The sequence below is a fragment of the Ursus americanus genome, chromosome 18, assembly GCF_024610735.1.
Source record: "Ursus americanus isolate L20-20 chromosome 18, mUrsAme1.1.p, whole genome shotgun sequence".
Lineage (NCBI taxonomy): Eukaryota > Metazoa > Chordata > Mammalia > Carnivora > Ursidae > Ursus > Ursus americanus.
In genome coordinates, this window is record NC_142144.1 from 21,998,429 (window position 1) to 22,016,105 (window position 17,677).

The 17,677-nt window shown below is 41.5% G+C and overlaps 1 protein-coding gene and 1 pseudogene across 1 annotated transcript in view; one reads left to right on the forward strand and one right to left on the reverse strand.

The window, feature by feature from the left end:
- Nucleotides 1–1,890, reverse strand: part of MUSK (muscle associated receptor tyrosine kinase) — an 87,420-nt gene extending 85,530 nt beyond the window's left edge. The window contains exon 1 of the mRNA XM_045814835.2: nucleotides 1,558–1,890. Within this exon, the coding sequence (XP_045670791.2) occupies nucleotides 1,558–1,636 (79 nt within the window). The 5' untranslated portion in view covers nucleotides 1,637–1,890. The remainder of the gene's footprint in view (nucleotides 1–1,557) is intronic.
- A 7,598-nt stretch (nucleotides 1,891–9,488) lies between these two features.
- The window catches only part of LOC123803413 (S-formylglutathione hydrolase pseudogene), a 32,524-nt pseudogene continuing 24,335 nt past the window's right edge, over nucleotides 9,489–17,677 (forward strand).

Sequence of the window (17,677 nt, forward strand, 5' to 3'; positions counted from 1 at the left end):
AGTTGTTTATATAGAGAGGTAGGTTTTTTTAAATGCACCGAATCCTGATATGAACTATCAAAATCAATTGTTTTGCTCCTTATGAGACTGCATTTTAGCAAATTTTAGTGTTTAACCATGTCATTTTTACGTAACTTTGTGGTTTAGAATAGTGCAAATAAGACTTAGCACAGTCTGTAAGTGTGAACATTCAGGTGCTACCTTACCGGACATCCGTCGTATGATCAGGAAGTATTAAAATAATCTGAAGCCAATGTTAAGTCTTTCTGTCTATTATTAGCTGTTTGAAAAGATCTAGATTCTTCCTTATCTGGAGATACCCTGCAATATTAGTTGGTGATTAAATGTTTAAATACATCTAAAGATACCTTTCTGCTCGTGTAAGATAGAAAAGGAAAACAAAACAACACAAATCTACGAAATCAGATTGTTTGTGAGGAAAGCTGTATCTCATTAGCAGTCTTGCCCTTGTGGCTCCTGAAATTCTAGCGAACCACAGAATCTAAAGCTACATTTCCCATCTGCATACAGACGCTGCCTTCACTTATCTATACAATACAAACGTGTTCAGTTCTTTGGGAAAATAACGTAAAGGGAACATAAGTAATTGAGAGTATCATAAAACACAAAACTCTTTTTACTGTAATACAGTTAGTCTGAAGACTCTTTAACCGATATCATTCAATCTTACTTGTGTCTTCAAAAGAATTTCAACGAAGCCCTCAGTCACTTTGCAAGTCACATATTTTCCTGTCTTTCTTCCTGATTTGAAATACATTAGCCTCAGTTTCATAATACGCTGGCCAAAAACCATATCACTGTGGACATTCTTGCTACTGCAACAGGTGTCTGTCAGTTTCTTAAGTTGCTTTCCTTTCCCTGAGGTGGTGTTATTTCCGGTACATTCCAAAGACTCTGAAAAAAAACTCTCACACTCTCTTGCCAAGCCAAATCATACCTCCAACCTCAAAGTTAGTGAGAACTCATTGTCTTCAGGCTTTTATTATATAGGCAAATTGTGTGAGTCTCTCTCTAATTCCAATTTTTAGGAACTAAAATATTTACTAAGAATTTTGCAAAACTGAAACTGAAAATGGAAATAATTTTTGTTCAGAAACAAACAGTCTGGACATCTGGGAGTAGGGTTGATTATATTCCTGGCAAACCTAACATGAAAAGGTTTTCATTATCCATTTAGACCACCCTGAAGTTTGACACACACGTAAACAAAACGGACCTTGATAACTTGCAGTCTACCTGCTGATGTTTCCCTACAAGTGAGGGCTCCACATTCGCTGTGTGGCTAAATTTTTTATTGCTGAACTTAAGCAGGGGGATGGATGCCAGTAGAAATGAGACCATCAATCCACTGCTTATTTATACAGTTTTCTCCCTCTCTGTACACTGCACCCCTACTTCACCAAGTAACACCCAAGCCCACCATCATATGACTCAGTCACGATCAGAACACACACACACACACACACACACACACACACACACACACACTCTAGAACTATGACAAGGCAACAAGAAGACAAGATTCCTGAAACAAACCTTTTGGAAGTTTCTCAGTCCCGCTGAAGGCAACCAAAGTAAGAATATGTACCAGTGGAATGTTGACGAACTCTCTCATGGTTAATCCAGGCTCAGGCAGGAGAAAGTTCCTTCTGGACAATGCAAGGAAAATGCCCCCACAGTTTACATTTTAAAGCATAGTTGGTTACAAAAGGGTCGTCTGCTAATGACTGTTTGTGTCAGCAGCTCCACAGGCTCTAAGTATAATCAGGAATTCTCAGACTTGGCTGTAGTGATGGACATGGCCAGCTGGTGAGTATCCACTTAGGCCAGTAATGCAAGTGTAGTGCTGGAGGAACAAGGGAAAGAAAATCCCTTTAGAATCCCTTTTAAGACAGTGGCAGAAGGACAATACCAGATGCCTTTGCAACCATCACCGTATTCCCTGAGGTATAGGTTTCCTGATCTGATTCATTTCACCACCTCTCCGCACTCACGCCAGAACCCTGGGTGTATCTAACCGGGCTCCTCCCCATCTCTCACCCCACCTCCTACTTCCAGCCCATTACCAATTCCTACAGATGGTACCGACGCCATATTCCTGGATTTCTTCCCTTCCATTGATTCCAACTAGTATAACACTATCCCAATCTCCTTTCCAGACATTCGCTTTCTCTGAGTGATGGCGATAGCGTCGGTCTGTTCTCACCTGTGTTTTATCATCCTCTAGTCTCTTCTCAGATGGGCTGTCCTGCTCCAAAGCCTTCTGTGGCTTCTCGCCGCGTAAAAACCTATTCCAACCTCTCTACGATGACAAGGGAGGCCTTGCGGGACCCTGCCTATCTCACTAGCCTCATCTGTTGCAATCCCAGCCTCTATTTTAATATTTAGCAACCTGCCATAAATTCCTGCGTACAGCTTTCTTCCCTCCATGAGTTGCTCATGCTGTTCTGCCCGCCTGGAAAGCTTTCCTCTTCTCTGCACCCAGCTAACATCTCAGCTTGATCATCGTCCCTCCTGAGAGCCGTTCCAGACCCAAAGTCCCATATCTTCCCAAAGTTGCATTGGGTTTGCCTCCTCTGGGCATGCACGTATCTATGTTTATGTCTGTCTGTCTATCTATCTATATCTATATCTATATCTATATCTATATCTATATCTATATCTATGTCTATGTCGTGCACATCTCTGTCATTGCACTTACACCACACCGTTTTAAGATTTTTTGCCTTGTGTTGATATGCCCTCATTCTTTGGCTTCATGAGTCCATGGAGTTGGCAGCTGTGGGATGTCAGCCAGTCACATTCCTTGCAGCAAGTTCTCCTGAAGGTGCACCTCCACAGCTTCCAAAACATTCTACTCTGCGAATTGCCTTTTCCCACTGAACAATCTGTCTTGGAGACTTCACCGTGCTAACACATACCTTACTACCCATTATTTCTATTGACAACGTAGTCATCTGAAGTATGGGTATATGATGCTGTATTTACTCCCCAGCAGTGTACGTGAGGCCCCGTCTCCCCACACTCTCATCAACATTTGCCTTTGAATTCTTATATTTGAATAGAGTAAAATGGTATTTCATTGTTGTTATTTACATTTATTTCACTGAATACTGTTGGTAAGGAGAATTTTTCATATTTTTATTGTTATTCATTTTCCTCTTCTGTGGCTTTTGTCTGTATTCCTCTTAGGTCATTCTTCTTTTTCTTATTTATAGGAGTTTTTAAGGTATGCTTGCTATAAAAAATTTATGTCATTTGTTATATATATTGCAAATATTTTCCATGTGGAACACCTTTGCTACCTAACCAGAGTGATTGATTCAGAAATGGGCTTATAGCTCATACTGGCCAGTCCAAGATCTTGTATTTTCCTGGACCTAACGAAAGATAAACTCTTGCTTCTTAGATCAGCACCTGTGAAGACCAGGTAAGCCAGGGCTGTTGGAAGCTTTTATGCTCCATGAACAAGAGATTATGTGCAAAGCCATATGAGTTTGAGTGCTTAAACTGCAACCAAAATAATCCTAATGCAATTTTAATAGAAGAGATAGAGATTTGATGAGGTTTCTGTTGAGAATATCCTATGACTGCTGTATATCTCATGGAAAATTTGAATGTTAGTAAGATGAGCATATATTTTATGTGAAATTTAGGAATCAGCAGGATGAACGGTGTGGCTACCTGTCATTTCCATAAATAACACTAGGGAAAGTACAGGGTTCTGGAAATTTGGTTGACTCTAGATTTGTGAACTAAATTAGTACCATCCATCAGTGACGGGTAGTCCAAGGTGAGCCCCTGAAACAGCCATCTTCCTTCAGATAACCAGGGAGAGGACTTGCGAAGGAACACTCTTCATCCTCTTTCCTCTAAAATATAGAATGAGCAGTGATGGCGCCTGTTTTGAATCCAGTAGGAACTGTACCCTCTAGACCAGTCACCCCAGGAAATTATCTCCTCCTTCAAATTCTACCATGACCCATGTCTCAAGGCGAGCACAGTACCATGCAGTGCTAAGGAGAGACAAAACTCTGTCGAGGGAAAATTCAAGCTAGTATTTGAGGGAGAGTGCTGGTTCGAAATGAACCAGTTATTGGCTGAGTGAAGCCCACTGCAGGGGATTCCAAAGTGTGGCAACCAGAGGCTGCCAGCCAATTATATTCCTTGCAGCAGCTTCTTGTAGCCCGGATACAAAATGGCCTTCCATCCTACAATGCCAGCACATCTGTTCCTTACACTAGCAGGCTTATTCAGCCACAGAGGGTGAGACCGGGTGCCACTCTTCCACGACTTCTTCAGGGCATGAGGAGAGCACGTGGGGCTGATGGCCAGTCTTCCTTTTAATAAAATACAGCCAGCTGCCAATGAAGCTTGCCTCACCACCTCTGCTGACTTTGCTTCTTCATCTCAGAAGCTGGCCAAAACTCCCGGGAAGGAGGCTCAAAGAGTAAGTAGCGCTGTTCTGAGCCGCATCTTGAACTAGACACCGGCATTCAGCTGCACAGCAGCCGATAAGACTAGCCCCATTCCTGCCGGAGTCAGCACGTCACCACGTCATCACGTTAGTGCTTCTGGTTTGCACCAGGCTCTCATACATCTGGTGAAGCTTGGCAAAGAGCCCCTTCTAATTATCACAAAGGGCCATGACCTAATTCTCCACCTCACTGGTCAGCAGAGAGTGGGTCATGAATGCCACATGGATTTCCCTTTCCAGAAAACTCCTGGGGAGTCAAAGAGATAGTGTGGGGTTGTATTTTTAAAAATGGATAGGATCTCCCATGAACTGTTAGGATAGTGATTAGAGGTGCATCAAGAGGCCTACACCTTATAAGATTGGAAAGGACTCTTGAAACAAGATGTTTGTTCAATGAATTAATGCATTATACTGAATACCTCCTGTATGTGGGACATTTAGCAACAGGCAGTGGAGCTTAATGTCTGGTGAGGGAATGAATAATAAAAACTACATAAATAATTAAATTATCATCTGGAGACATATGCTATACTATAAAATTATATAAAAACTGAGCCTGAAAAAAAATGAGGCTGGCCTAGTTGGAGAAGCAAGAAATGCTTCTCTAGGAAGTGCCACTGAGGCTCAGCCCTGCAGGATGGCTAAAAGTCAGACGGCCAAACTCGGGAGGTGTGGGCGTGGACTCTAACAAGCAGTGGGAGAAGAATGTGCAAATGGCCAGGGCTACAGACGACCACGATGGGTGCTGTGACAGATGAAAAAAGTCAGTTTGTTGGGAGTGCAGAAAGTGAGGGCAAAAGCTGCAGAGGCAGATAGGGGAGGTCACTCGGGGCCTTGTATGTCTCAGTAAGAGCTTCGTTCTAAGAGCAGTTAAACACCATGGGAATGTAGATTTCCGCGAAAGCTACAGAAGTGAAGCAGATGGGCTGAGGGGAGCATGTGGAAAAAGAGGAAGCCCTAGAGCTGAGCCATGGCACATTCCAACCTTTCAAAGTCAGTGAAAGAAAAAGAGTGACAAAAAGAGATTAACACAAAGCAGCTAGGTAGGTAGAAAGAGGATACTGATAGAGTGTCACGAAAGGGAAGGGAAGAGAAGAGAGCATTCCCAGAAGGAGAGCAGGGAGTATGTTGAATGCTGCTGAGTCGTCCAATAAGAAGGAACTGAAAGGTTTCCATTGAACTTAGCAACACAGAAGTGGTTTATGCTCTTGGTGAAGGGCAGTCCCGGGGAGCAGTGGGGAAGGAGATAAGATACCAGAGTGGTATACACAGACTGGAGAGTGACAGGATGTGAGGAAATGGAGACAGTACGTGAGTAGGATTCTCTCAAGAAGAGTGACTGTGAAGAGAGGAGAAATGTTAAGCAGCAGCTGGAGGGAGAAGTTGGACGGAAACAGATTTTTTTCTCTTCTCTTCTCTTCTCTTCTCTTCTCTTCTCTTCTCTTCTCTTCTCTTCTCTTCTCTTCTCTTCTCTTCTCGTAGGCTCTGTGTCCAACATGGAGTCTGAAATCACAACACTTAGATCAAGAGTCGCATGCTCTACTGACTGGGCCAGCCAGGCACCCCTGGAAGTTATTCTTTACTTATTTTGAAGGTGTGCTGTGAAGGATTCTGTAGAGAGAAAGAGGTTAAAGACACAGAAAAAGAAGAGATAATGGATAGTTCAAGGTCTCCAGGGAGGCAGGAGGGGCTGGAGTCCTGAGCATAGGATCTTGTAATAGAAGGTGATGAGGAAGGGATAAGTAGACACATTTGTAGGTAGGAATGGCAAAGAGTTTATTGAGCCCTCATCTGATGACTTCTGTCATCTCTGTGATGTGGAAGGTGAGGCTGAAGAAGATTTAAGACAGTTATTCTGGAAAATAAGAGCAATCACAGTTGAGGTTGTCACTATAAAGTTATGCTGAAATCATACACCGTGGTGTGATTTTTTTTTTCTCCAGCACTTCTCAGCTTCACAAATGACAGATGTTGAATGGTTAGGTTTATTTTGGGGGCTGGGGGAAGGAAAGGGTATTTGTTAGTGATACATTAGTCCAGGGAAGCAGCATTCCAGAAGAGAGAAGGGAATGTGATGCTAGGGAACAAAGTGGATGTATTGAGAATAGACACAGTCAATAAACAGGTGATGATATTGGCAGCACAAAGAAGGTAGAAACATGGACAAGGAAAGAATAAAAAACTGGAAAGGGAGAGATTTAGTGATGTGGGTAGCTTTAAGCCAGTTCAGGGTTTCATCTTGGGAACATAGCCCGTGACCTGAGGCCATTTTACTTATATGCCATTAAGTTCATTTCTCAGAGTAGAGACCAGTTCTCAGGCCACTGTTACTGCACCTGAGGGACAGTGAGGTGGAGGGAGAGGGAAGGGTAGATTGGAGACAAATAGCAAAAGGATTAAGTCAAAATGTATGCCAGATTTCCAACTTGAAAAATTGAGTGGAGTCGGGCTGCTGGAGTATGGAGACCTGGAGAGCTCATTGGTGGGCGGGTGGGCAAGGGAATGGGGGTGGGTGGAAGAAAAATTGAGTGAATGTAGACAGTGGAGTATTTAATTATATACTGGAAGGAAGTTCCAAAAGGAAAAATTGTCTACCAAAATGGTCAATTTATGTCCCATAAAATTTATAAATTTATATCTTCGGCTATTGTCTGGGTCCCAAAATGAAATTGATGGCCTACTCAAGTAGAATAAAGGTAGACATACAAAGGTGTAAGGTGTTGAGGAACCACAAGAATTGGTGTGGAGACAGAGAACCACTAATGGGTGCTCTTTGCCATCTCTAGGCCTGAGGGTCAAAGGGGCAGAAAACCACTTATTGGAACCCAGAGACAGGGGTGACTGTGTTGAAGGAGAGCTTCCTACTAGGAACTGAGAGCTTTGGTTAAGGGATTTGGCCAGCTCATGGGAGTGCTTTTGATTTCTGGCAGAGTCTCACCATTGGCCAAACCCAATAGGAAATTGGAGGGCCAGGAAGTCCATTGGTAGAGTTCATAGAGGTAAGTTTCCACAGGCATAGAGCAGGGGACAAGTAGATTGGGAGGACAAATGGAAGGATACCCCAGTTGGTCTCTTTAAAGAGTTCCAGCTTATCCCAGAGCACCAGTCAGACACCAGAAAGAGAGCATGCCAGTACTCCCATTTGTCTGCAACAGTTACCTTTTCAGTCAGCATATCACACTTCACGTCTCTACTTGTTCCCAAAGACTGACTACACTGCTTCTCTGTCATATCACCCTTTGCCCCTCTGAAGTACATCTTTGGTACTCCGGGGTGTTACAGGGGCTTTTCCAGGGTAAGGATCGGTCTGTCTGGATTTTCCGTACTATGGGACAAAACTGTTCTCTGAGACCTCTAACCTGTTGGTCCCATCCACGATCTCGGCACTTCCTCCTGGTTCATCCAGCCCCACTGGCAGTCTGATAACCCACTGGAAAACTCCAATATGGCTATAGTTCAGAGACCCTGAAGTTCATACATATGGCTTAAACAGTTCCGAGGGAAGAAGCCCTCCAGCAGCCTCCCGGGTATGCCGCTGCCATAGGCTGTTCAGACCCTTAATGCTGCTGCCAGAGAGATTTTTTACTTTAAAAAAAATTATCCACCACACGCCTGTTAGAATGGCCCAAATCTGTAGCACTGGTGAGGATGCGAAGCAGGTAGGACCTCTCATCCATTGCTGGTGGGAGTGCAGAATGATTCAGCCATTTTGGAAGATGGTTTGCAGTATCTTACAAAACTAAACATACTCCTACCATAGGATCCAACAATCGTGCTATTTGGTATTAATCCAAAGGAGCTGAAAACATGTTCACACAAAAACCTGTACACAGACATTTATAGCAGCTTTATTCATAATTGCCAAAATTTAGAAGCGACCAAGCTGTTCTTCAGCGGGTGAGCAGATAAACTGTGGCGCATCCAGACAACGGACTGTTACCAAGAGCTAAAAAGAAATGAGCTAGCACGCCATGAAAAGACGCGGAGGAATGTTGAATGCATATCACTTAAGTGAAAGAAGCCAATCTGAAACGGCTGCCTACTCGATGATTCCAACTATATGGCATTCTAGAAAAGGCAACACTGTGGAGACAGTTAAAAGATCAGTGGTTTCTGGGGGCAGTAGGAGGGAAGGGAAAGGGACGAATAGGCAAAGCACAGATGATTCTTAGGGCGGTGAAAAAATTCTCTATGATCTAATAATGATGGGTATGTGCCATTGTACATTTGTTCAGACACACAGAGAATACTGTACCAAGCATGGACCCTAAGGTGCTATGGAGTTTGGGTGGTTGTGATGGGTAATATAAGTTCATCTTTGCCGAAAAATATAGTAGCCTTGTGAGTGATATTGATGATGGGGGAGGGGAGCACGTGTAGGGGCAGGTAGAATGTGGGAACTCTCTGTGCCTCCTTCTCAATATTGTTGTGAGTCTAAAACTGCTCTAAAAACTAAAGGCTTAAAAAAAGAATGTGTAGCTTTGTGTGCTAGCTAAGTTAGTCTGTGAGGCAAGATTATTGCTCATTGAAAAAAAAAGAATGTATGTAAAGAGTCAAGCACAATGATATTATTTGATTCATGTTTTGATTAAAGTTTTTATATATAAAAAATTATGACAAGTCATTTTATGACCAGCTACAAATCATAAAAGCATCTTTGTAAGGAAGGCATGATCCTCTATCGTGAAGTCATCTTAATATTTGGTTCTGTTTTTTTAACTCAATATTTGAACTTCTTCTTATGTTTGTGTGTTGAGTTTTGGTAGGAGGCAGGTCCCAGCTCTGCCTATAAAAGTCATGAAAAATGAGTACTTACTCTTACGAACCCTGATAGCTAGATATGGATGAGTGACCTAAGCTCAGACAATGAGACGTCTTTGCTAGGACTTTGAATTTGGAGCAAGGGACACAAAGGAGGTAGTTAGAATTCATTCCAGGCGTGGTGGCGTCAAGTGCTCGGTGGTGGTGGTGCCAAGAGTAGCACGTAGTCATGGCAGTGCCTCAGCAGTATCCAGTGTCCGGTGATGGCAGTGCCAGCAGCTGTGCCCAGCGTCCAGCAGCGGAGCTGTGTCACCCTGACCAGGCTGTTCCTCTGCTCAGATCTTGGCCATGGTACATGCCACCTGACTGCCTTGGTTCCTGCCTGGCTCTCCAGTGTTCCCAAGTATTCCATAAGCTACCCAGTATCCCTCTAAAACATTTCTTTTCTCCCACGGTAAGCCACTCTCTCAAGTTGCATGATATACACACACACTTGCAGGAAATATATACATATCTAAAATATAAATAAATGAATAAACTTATAAATGTTGTATAAATATATATATTCTCATGGAAAATGCCTTTGATATGACACAAAACTGGGAAGTCCTATAAAGATGAATCCATTTGACTACATAAAAGTTTTAAAAACTGCATGGGAAAACATATTGCCAAAACTTAAATATCAAAATGAAATTAAAAAAAAACAACTTGTGAAGCTAATAAGTGACTCAGGATGTATCTTACTTGAATTTTCCTCAACTTGTGGCAGTGGTGGCTATTTTTTTTACTTGAAGTTCTTTTTCACTTTTTTTTTTTTGATAGAACTTTTTACTGTTTTTCTTATTTTTTGTTGTTGTCTTCTTCATAACCCCCCCACTTTTTCCCCCATGCAGAATTTAAATGTTGATTTTTTCCCAAGTTAAGTCCTCAGCACACCTCTTTTTGCTGAACATTTTCTCTAAGAGTGGTTTCGACCATTTTACAGCATTAGACAACATCTAAGTATATAGGACCCCTGTGCCTGTAGCTCTGAATTAAATCTCTTTTGGAAACACCTGTTTATCTAGTCACCTATTTGGCTATCCCATAAGTAACTGAAACTCAACAGTTGAGATATAATATTATTAATCTGAAAAACATTTAATATCCAACTAGAATTAACAGTGAGATCAGAGAGGACAGAAATGTTCAAACCTTGCTTTCTCTCCCCATCACTGCAAGAGGCTAAGACAGAATGCCATTTTTATAAGCCATGGCTCCATAGTGGCTTCCTACCCCTGTCCTTGAGCTAAAATCTATCTGGAAACCAACATGCCTCCGGATACTTGGATCCAGTTCCAGGCATGGAACCAAACGAAGATATCTTTGGCAATGTTGGAGAATATGTGCTTTTTCTTATTGGTGAGTTCTATGAAAACAAGTACTTCAGAGTAGCGACTGGCTATTAACAGGCTATTACTGGCTATATACAAGTTGTGTATAAATTCAGAACCTTTTCATGTCGACATGGCTCTGAATTGACTTGTAACACATGATTCTCAGTGTTCAAGTGCCCTCAGGGATAAGATAGTATGAGCAAAGAGCTAACTCAGTACAGCTATATTGGTCTCCACTATTCACTTCCTGACCATCCCAGCCTTGTATGAAAGAGAGGTGTTATTGTGGGGAGTGGTGGGAGACGGCTTAGGAAAGGTACTATGGTTTCAGAGCTGACAAAATTCAAACTTTTTTCCAAGGTCCTCAAGACCTAGAGTCTAAATTTCTATTGACCGAAGAGTCTGTCTGAATTTAAATGAATCCAAGATCCTAGTACCTGGGGAAATTGGTCCTAAGTCCCTATAACATCAGTATGTCCAGTGCTAAACTCATCATCTTCCCTAAAACATGGGAATTCCTTTCTCTCTTGTTTCAGTGAATATCACCATCTTCTCCTCAGCTTCTTAAGCCACCATGCTGTGAGTCATCCCTGACACCCTTCCTTTTCCTTAGCCCTGTTTTTATCTGAGTCTCATCAAGTTCACATTCTTTCTGAATTGTCCCTTCCTCATCTGCCCCCACACCTCACGTTTTAGCTCCCATTAATCTACCGTCTGTTTACTATGGCATCAGGGAGTGGGTCTCCCTGCTGATCAGATCTCTCCACTCATGTGAGAGAGCTCCTTCTATGTATAAATTTGGCCACGTCATTCTCCTGCTTGGGATGTTTTATGACTTCCTGCTGCTTTTGGGGTAACCTCCACACTCCCTGGTGTGGCAATCCTCTGTTGCCCTCTCCTCCCTCCTTCCTCCTCTTGCCTTCCTCACACCCTTTGTCTGAGGAGTCACTGTCATGCCCTGAAATCACTGCAAGGCTCTTTCTGATCTCCCTGCTTCTTTGCATGGTTTCCCTTCTGCTGGAATGTCACTCCCCTGTTTACTTTTAGCCAATCATGGCTTGTCCTTCAAGATTCCACCTGGTTCTTACTTCCCTGAGAAGTTTCATTTGATGGCCCAGTCCAAGTTTGATGTCCTCTGCTCTCACTGGGAGCTCACACTCTGTGCTCACCTCTTTCTTAACCCACAGCATGCTGTATGGTGGAATTCTTAACCTGCTCTTGACTCTGTCTCTCCACAAGGAGGTGAGCCTGTTGAAGGCTGACTTTTGTGTCCTTTACATCTGTGATTCCTGTGCCTACCAGAGTTCCCAATGTGTTGTAGCTCTCGGTACCTATTTTATGATGAAAGAGGGGATATGGGGCACCTAGGTGGCTTAGTTGGTTAAGCAGCTGCCTTTGGCTCGGGTCATGATCTCAGGGTCTTGGGATCAAATGCCTGTCGGGCTCTGTGCTCAGTGGGGAGCCTGCTTCTCCCTTTCCCTCTGCAGTTCTCCCTGCGTGTGCTCTCTCTCTCTCTGTCAAATAAATAAATAAAAATCTTAAAAAAAAAAAAAAAAGGAAAGAAAGGGAATAAATGTAACCACATCCTCCTTTCTCCCTAAGAATTTTAGGACTTGCTAGTGGATTCTCTTGATAGGCGAGTGAAGCATTTAAGAGATTTCCTTGGCTTATTCTCTTAGGTCCCCCCCGCCCCCCACATTCCTTCAGAGTAGCATGTGGAGTGTTATGTCATGCAGAACTGCATTTTGCAGCTTGGGGAAATGATTGTTTGGAGGCCTACCGAATGCTGGAGGGAAGGCAGAGCTGGAGTTGTGGAGAGCTGCATACTTGACGTCTGTGCTTCGGTAGAGAAGAAGGGTTATCTGTGTTACTTATCCAGCTAAATTAGGGGGAGAAGGGTGAGCAGGAATTCAAGACATATTCTGTGTACAGGAAAAGAGTAGATTTGATTGGATTTGATTTGGCCCTTCTGTGGCCTTTGTCATTTGGGAACCTGAGGATGGTAAGCAAATGTCCTTCCTTGGTTCCTCTTATGATAAAACTGGTACCTGAGTACCCTGCAACATTCCCTTCTGTCGCCTCCTCTTTTCTGCTTCCCTTAATCACAAACCTCATCCGGAGTTTCCCGAGGTATTGTGAGGAGACACAGAAGACTGAAAGCCATTATGTAAGCTCCTGCCAGGATGACAGATTCATCCTTCTTTCTCACTGCCTGTCTCCTTTCTTCCTCTTCATTATAACTGGGGTGTTCTAGACTCCTACCACATATTCCTCAAATATGTTAGATTTGCTTTTAGGGCACCGTGAGATCACCTCCAAAGGAAACATCCCGTCTTAGAAGCTTCATTTCTCGGTTTAGTCCCAGCACTGTTTATATATTCTGACCCTGGCTGAGAGATGCACAATTCAGTTCAGTTCAGCAGGTCATGGCTAGGCGCTAGGCCAGGCCCTGGAGTCCAAAGGAAACATCGACAACTGCTTCCAGTAGGCCATGTGGCGGTGTAAGGAGAGAAGCTCTTGGCAGGGTTCAGAGCACTGCAGAAGGGTCAGAGCAGCCCTCGCCAAGCCTGCCCTGTCAGTGGGGCAGGCAGCCTCCAAGATGGCCCCCAAAGATGGAATCCTCTTTCTTTGAGTGTGGTCTAGATTTCATGACTCACTTCTAATGTCCAGAACATAGCAGAGGCGATGGTATGTCGCTTCTGAGATGAGATTGTAAAATGATTGCTGCCTCCATCAGGGGTTTCAGAATAACAGGACTAAGTGAAGCAGAAAGAGGAACAGAAACGTTGCTGAGGATTTTGGAGAGAATACCTGGGTAGATGTGGTGTCATGGTGTAAGATGCCAAAGATCGGATTAAAATCCAATTTAGGGAGGACAGCATTCTTAATCATGATTTTCGATTTGGATGTTGTAAAGTCATATGGCCTCCAAATAAAAATGTCTGCTAAGTAGGACCGATTTAGGTGTGCAGCTCAGAGAAGAAGTTTGGGCTTAAGTATCAGTGGGGGAATTTTCAGCACATGGATGTTGTTTAATCGTGAAACAGCACAGACTGCCATGGCGAGTTCAGATGGAGCAAAAGTGAGGGCCCAGGATTGAGCTCTTAGTAATGTCGGCTTTAAGAGGCCGTACTGAAGAAGAAGAGCAAGTTAATAAGGCAGAAGAGAGTGAGAAACAACTGCCAGGGAAGCTGGAGGAGATCCAGGCCTGCGCATTGTTGGGGGAAAGAGAAGGAAGTTTCTTAAGAAAATGGGAGTGGTCAACTTGGCCAAAGGCTGCTGAGAGGACAAGGGAGTTCAGGAATGGGAAGTGGCCATCTGATCTGGCCACATGGTGGTTGCTGGGGACCTTGACAAGAGGGATATTTCAAACTTGCTGAGTGAACGGCTAAGATTGCAGACAGTATTGCGTGTGACGACTCCTTAGGAGATCTATGCATCTATTAAATTTCAGTTCGACTTAATTTGATTGGTGGAATCCTCATTTTGGAAATCTGAAGCAGAATGTATTTGAACTGTTGACACCATATGTAAAGTAGCTTTGCAAATTGCTTCCCAAAACTAGCCCTCTTTTTGGCCATGTGATTGAAAGATCCAAAAATGAATACAGTCAAGTTGCCTTTCGCTTTACCTAGCGATAATTGCTAGTCGCACACACAGATGATGAAAATGCCTCTTTATATTCTTGAATTCAGCCGTCTTGAATGAATTCTAGATGCTAGATGCATCTTCTCGCATCTTCTATAAATAGCGCAGTACACTGAAAGTGACTATGCTAGATAAATAAGGGCTCAGGAAGTGTGTACTAATGTCAACACTGCGTGGAAAGGAATTTTCCAGTTTTGAAAACTATACCACCTCAGGGAAAGAGAAGCCTTCATTTAGCCCCTCAGCAACTCAGCGGCTCAGCGGCACAAAATAACACTAGGAAAATTACACTGCACACTGAATAAGTATGACGTGGTCCATTTATTCATGGTCTATTTTTGCAGTGATCTCTTTGAGTTATGCCAGGATTAATAAATGCGGTTTATGCATAACCATGATGCTCTCAGGAGACTTAATTAAATAAAAATATAAACCCACAGATAAGTCTTATTTTTGTAATGTTCTGGTAATCACAGGATTAGGGTAGGCAAACCAACAGGGCTTCTCTGGATTTCTCTCAAAGCCCGAGTGTGTGGCCTGGGTTGCTTTAGGTTAGCCCAGGGCAAGGGGCCGGACTGAACTGTGCCGACAAGGGAAAGTCCTAGAGATTTTGAGCTTGAGTTACACACGCCTTTCTGCATCATTACAATGCGAACTCAGGGAGACATTTTCTATCTTCATGAGCAAATTTAGATTTTTGAGATGTTTCTTTTGCAATAGTCTAATAAGACAGTTGTTGATTGTATCTCTCTGGATTAGGAAATCTTAGAGAACTGCAATAAACTAATGGGATTTTTAGGCACTTCCTGTTCTCTGACATTTTCTTCTGAAAAATCTTTTTCTGATTTCAGCCACTCACTGTAAAAAAAAAATAAATAATAGGAAAACAATAGTAAAATACTGGGTATAAAAACAACAGCCAATCATTTCAGGGTCAAGCCCAGACTTAGAAAACAAACATTATTACCATGTTTGTACATTTGTATCCCAATTTCTTTTATATTAGATATATAGAAAATCCATGTTAAATAAAATGTGAAGCACACAGCATATGGTTTCTTGTACATTTCTACCATCATTGATTATTACAACTTTGATTGTAATGTACAGATACACTGTTATCTGTGTAACCATTCACCTGTTTTAGTTATTTCCAATTTTTAACTATTAGGAATAAAATGTCAGCATCTCATCCATTCTATTTCATGTGATGCTCTAATTATGGATCATTATATCTAATTCAGATCATTATAGAAATGGAATTACTGCATCAAAGTATGTGAATACTTATGAGGCTCTGGGTGTGTATTTTCAAATTTCCTTCCGGATATTTTCGCCTATGCACACTCTGTCATGACATTCTTATCTCTGAATGCTTCATGGTAATTTGATGGGTAAAAAAGACATCTTGTGTCATTTCATTGTTCATGTGAAATGTAACCTTATGCAATATATGTATTTGCCATTAATACTTCTCCTCTTGTAAGTTATATGAGTTTGTTCCTAGTTTATTTTTCCTGTAGGATGTTTGTCTGTTATTTAATGTATAAGATATTTATGCATTAAGAACTTTAAGTATTATATACACTGTTAAGTGCTCCCTCATTCGTTCAGTTTGTTTTTTATGAAAAACAAGATTTTAATTTTTATAAAACCTAATCTAAAACATTTGTCTTATAACTTCTCTCCAGCGTCTGTTTTATGGTCATAAAAGCTCTCTGGATCCCCAGAAAGGATAATTTACGCCTATGATCTCTTCTAGGCTGTCTAGGAGTTCATTATTTTTATACTGAATTTTCAACCAATCCAGAATTATTCTTACTATATCATGGAAAGTAAAAATATGGCGTTCTTTCCTAAGGCATCAATTGTTCTACTACTGTTTCTTGAATATTCTTTGATTCATCCCATTGATCTGAAATTCTATCTTTTTAGAATATTCTGTCCTTTAGGACAATAATAAGATAGGCCAGGGAAAGGCAGAAGGAATTACTTTGAGTGACAGCTAAGATGACTGCATAGAGTGGAATGCTAAAACATATTCTGGAGTCATGTGGGAGCAGACTGGCATGCCATGATTGATTATTGATGTCTCCCATGGGCACACAAATGGGAGGGTAATAGTAAATATGCTTTATATTTGTACATTGTGTTTCATTAATGTATGTTTCTTGTTAACCTACTATCATATATTGTAACTTTATACATCTAATTATATAGTCCCAATATACATAAAGGAAAGATGTATAGAATTGCTACGAGAAATGGGCAAATCTATAGCCATGTAGAAGATTTTAACATACTTCTCTATAATTGATAATCCATAATGGAAAATGGTAGGTTTTTCCCCAGCTTTATTGAGGTTTATTTGACAAATTTGTAAGATATTTAAACTATACAACTTTAGATGATTTGATGTATGTATATATTGTGAAATAATTCCAACAATCAAGCTAAATAGTACATTCATCACCTCACATAGTTCCCTTTTTTTGTGCATGTGAGAATGTGTAAGATCTATGGTCTTAGTAAATTTCAAGTATACTATGCAGTGTTGTTAAGTACAGTCACCATGATGTACATTAGATCCTCAGAACTTATTCATCTTGTAACTGAAAGCTTGTACCCTTTTACCAAACTTTCCTCATTTCCTCTACCTTACAGTTTCCCTGGCAACCACTAGTCTACTCTTAGTTTCTATGAGTTTGACTTTTTTTTTAATATTCTGCATATAAGTTATACCATATCAAAATGTATGGCTTATCTCATTTTGCATGATGTCTTCCAGGTTCATCCATGTTGTCACAAATGGATTTCCTTCTTTTTTAAGGCTGAATAATGTTCCGTTGTATGTATATGCCACATTTTCTTTATCCATCCATCCGTTAATGGACACTTCAGTTGTTCCTTATCTTGGGTATTATGAGTAGTGTTGCAGTGATTATGGGAGTTCAGATGTCTATTTGAGATAATGATTTTGTTTCCTTTGAATAAATACCAAAAGGTGGAATTGCTGTATCATGTGGTAGTTCTGTTTCTAATTTCTTGAGGAACTTCCATTCTGTTTTTCATAGTAGCTGTATCAATTCATGTTCCCACTAAAAGCATTCAGGCATTTCCTTTTCTCCATATCTTTGCCAATACTTGTCATCTCTTGTCTTTTTTATGATAGCCATTCTTCTAATAGGTGTGAGGTGGTGTGTCGTTGTGGTTTTGATTTGCATTTCCCTGATGATTAGTGATATTGAGTACCTTTTGATGTCCCTGTTGGCCATTTGTATGTCTTCTTTGGGGAAATGATATTCGGCCCCCGACCCATTTTTTAATTGTATTGTTTGTTTGTTTTTTGCTATTAAGTTGTATGAGATCTTCATAAACTTTGGGTATTAAT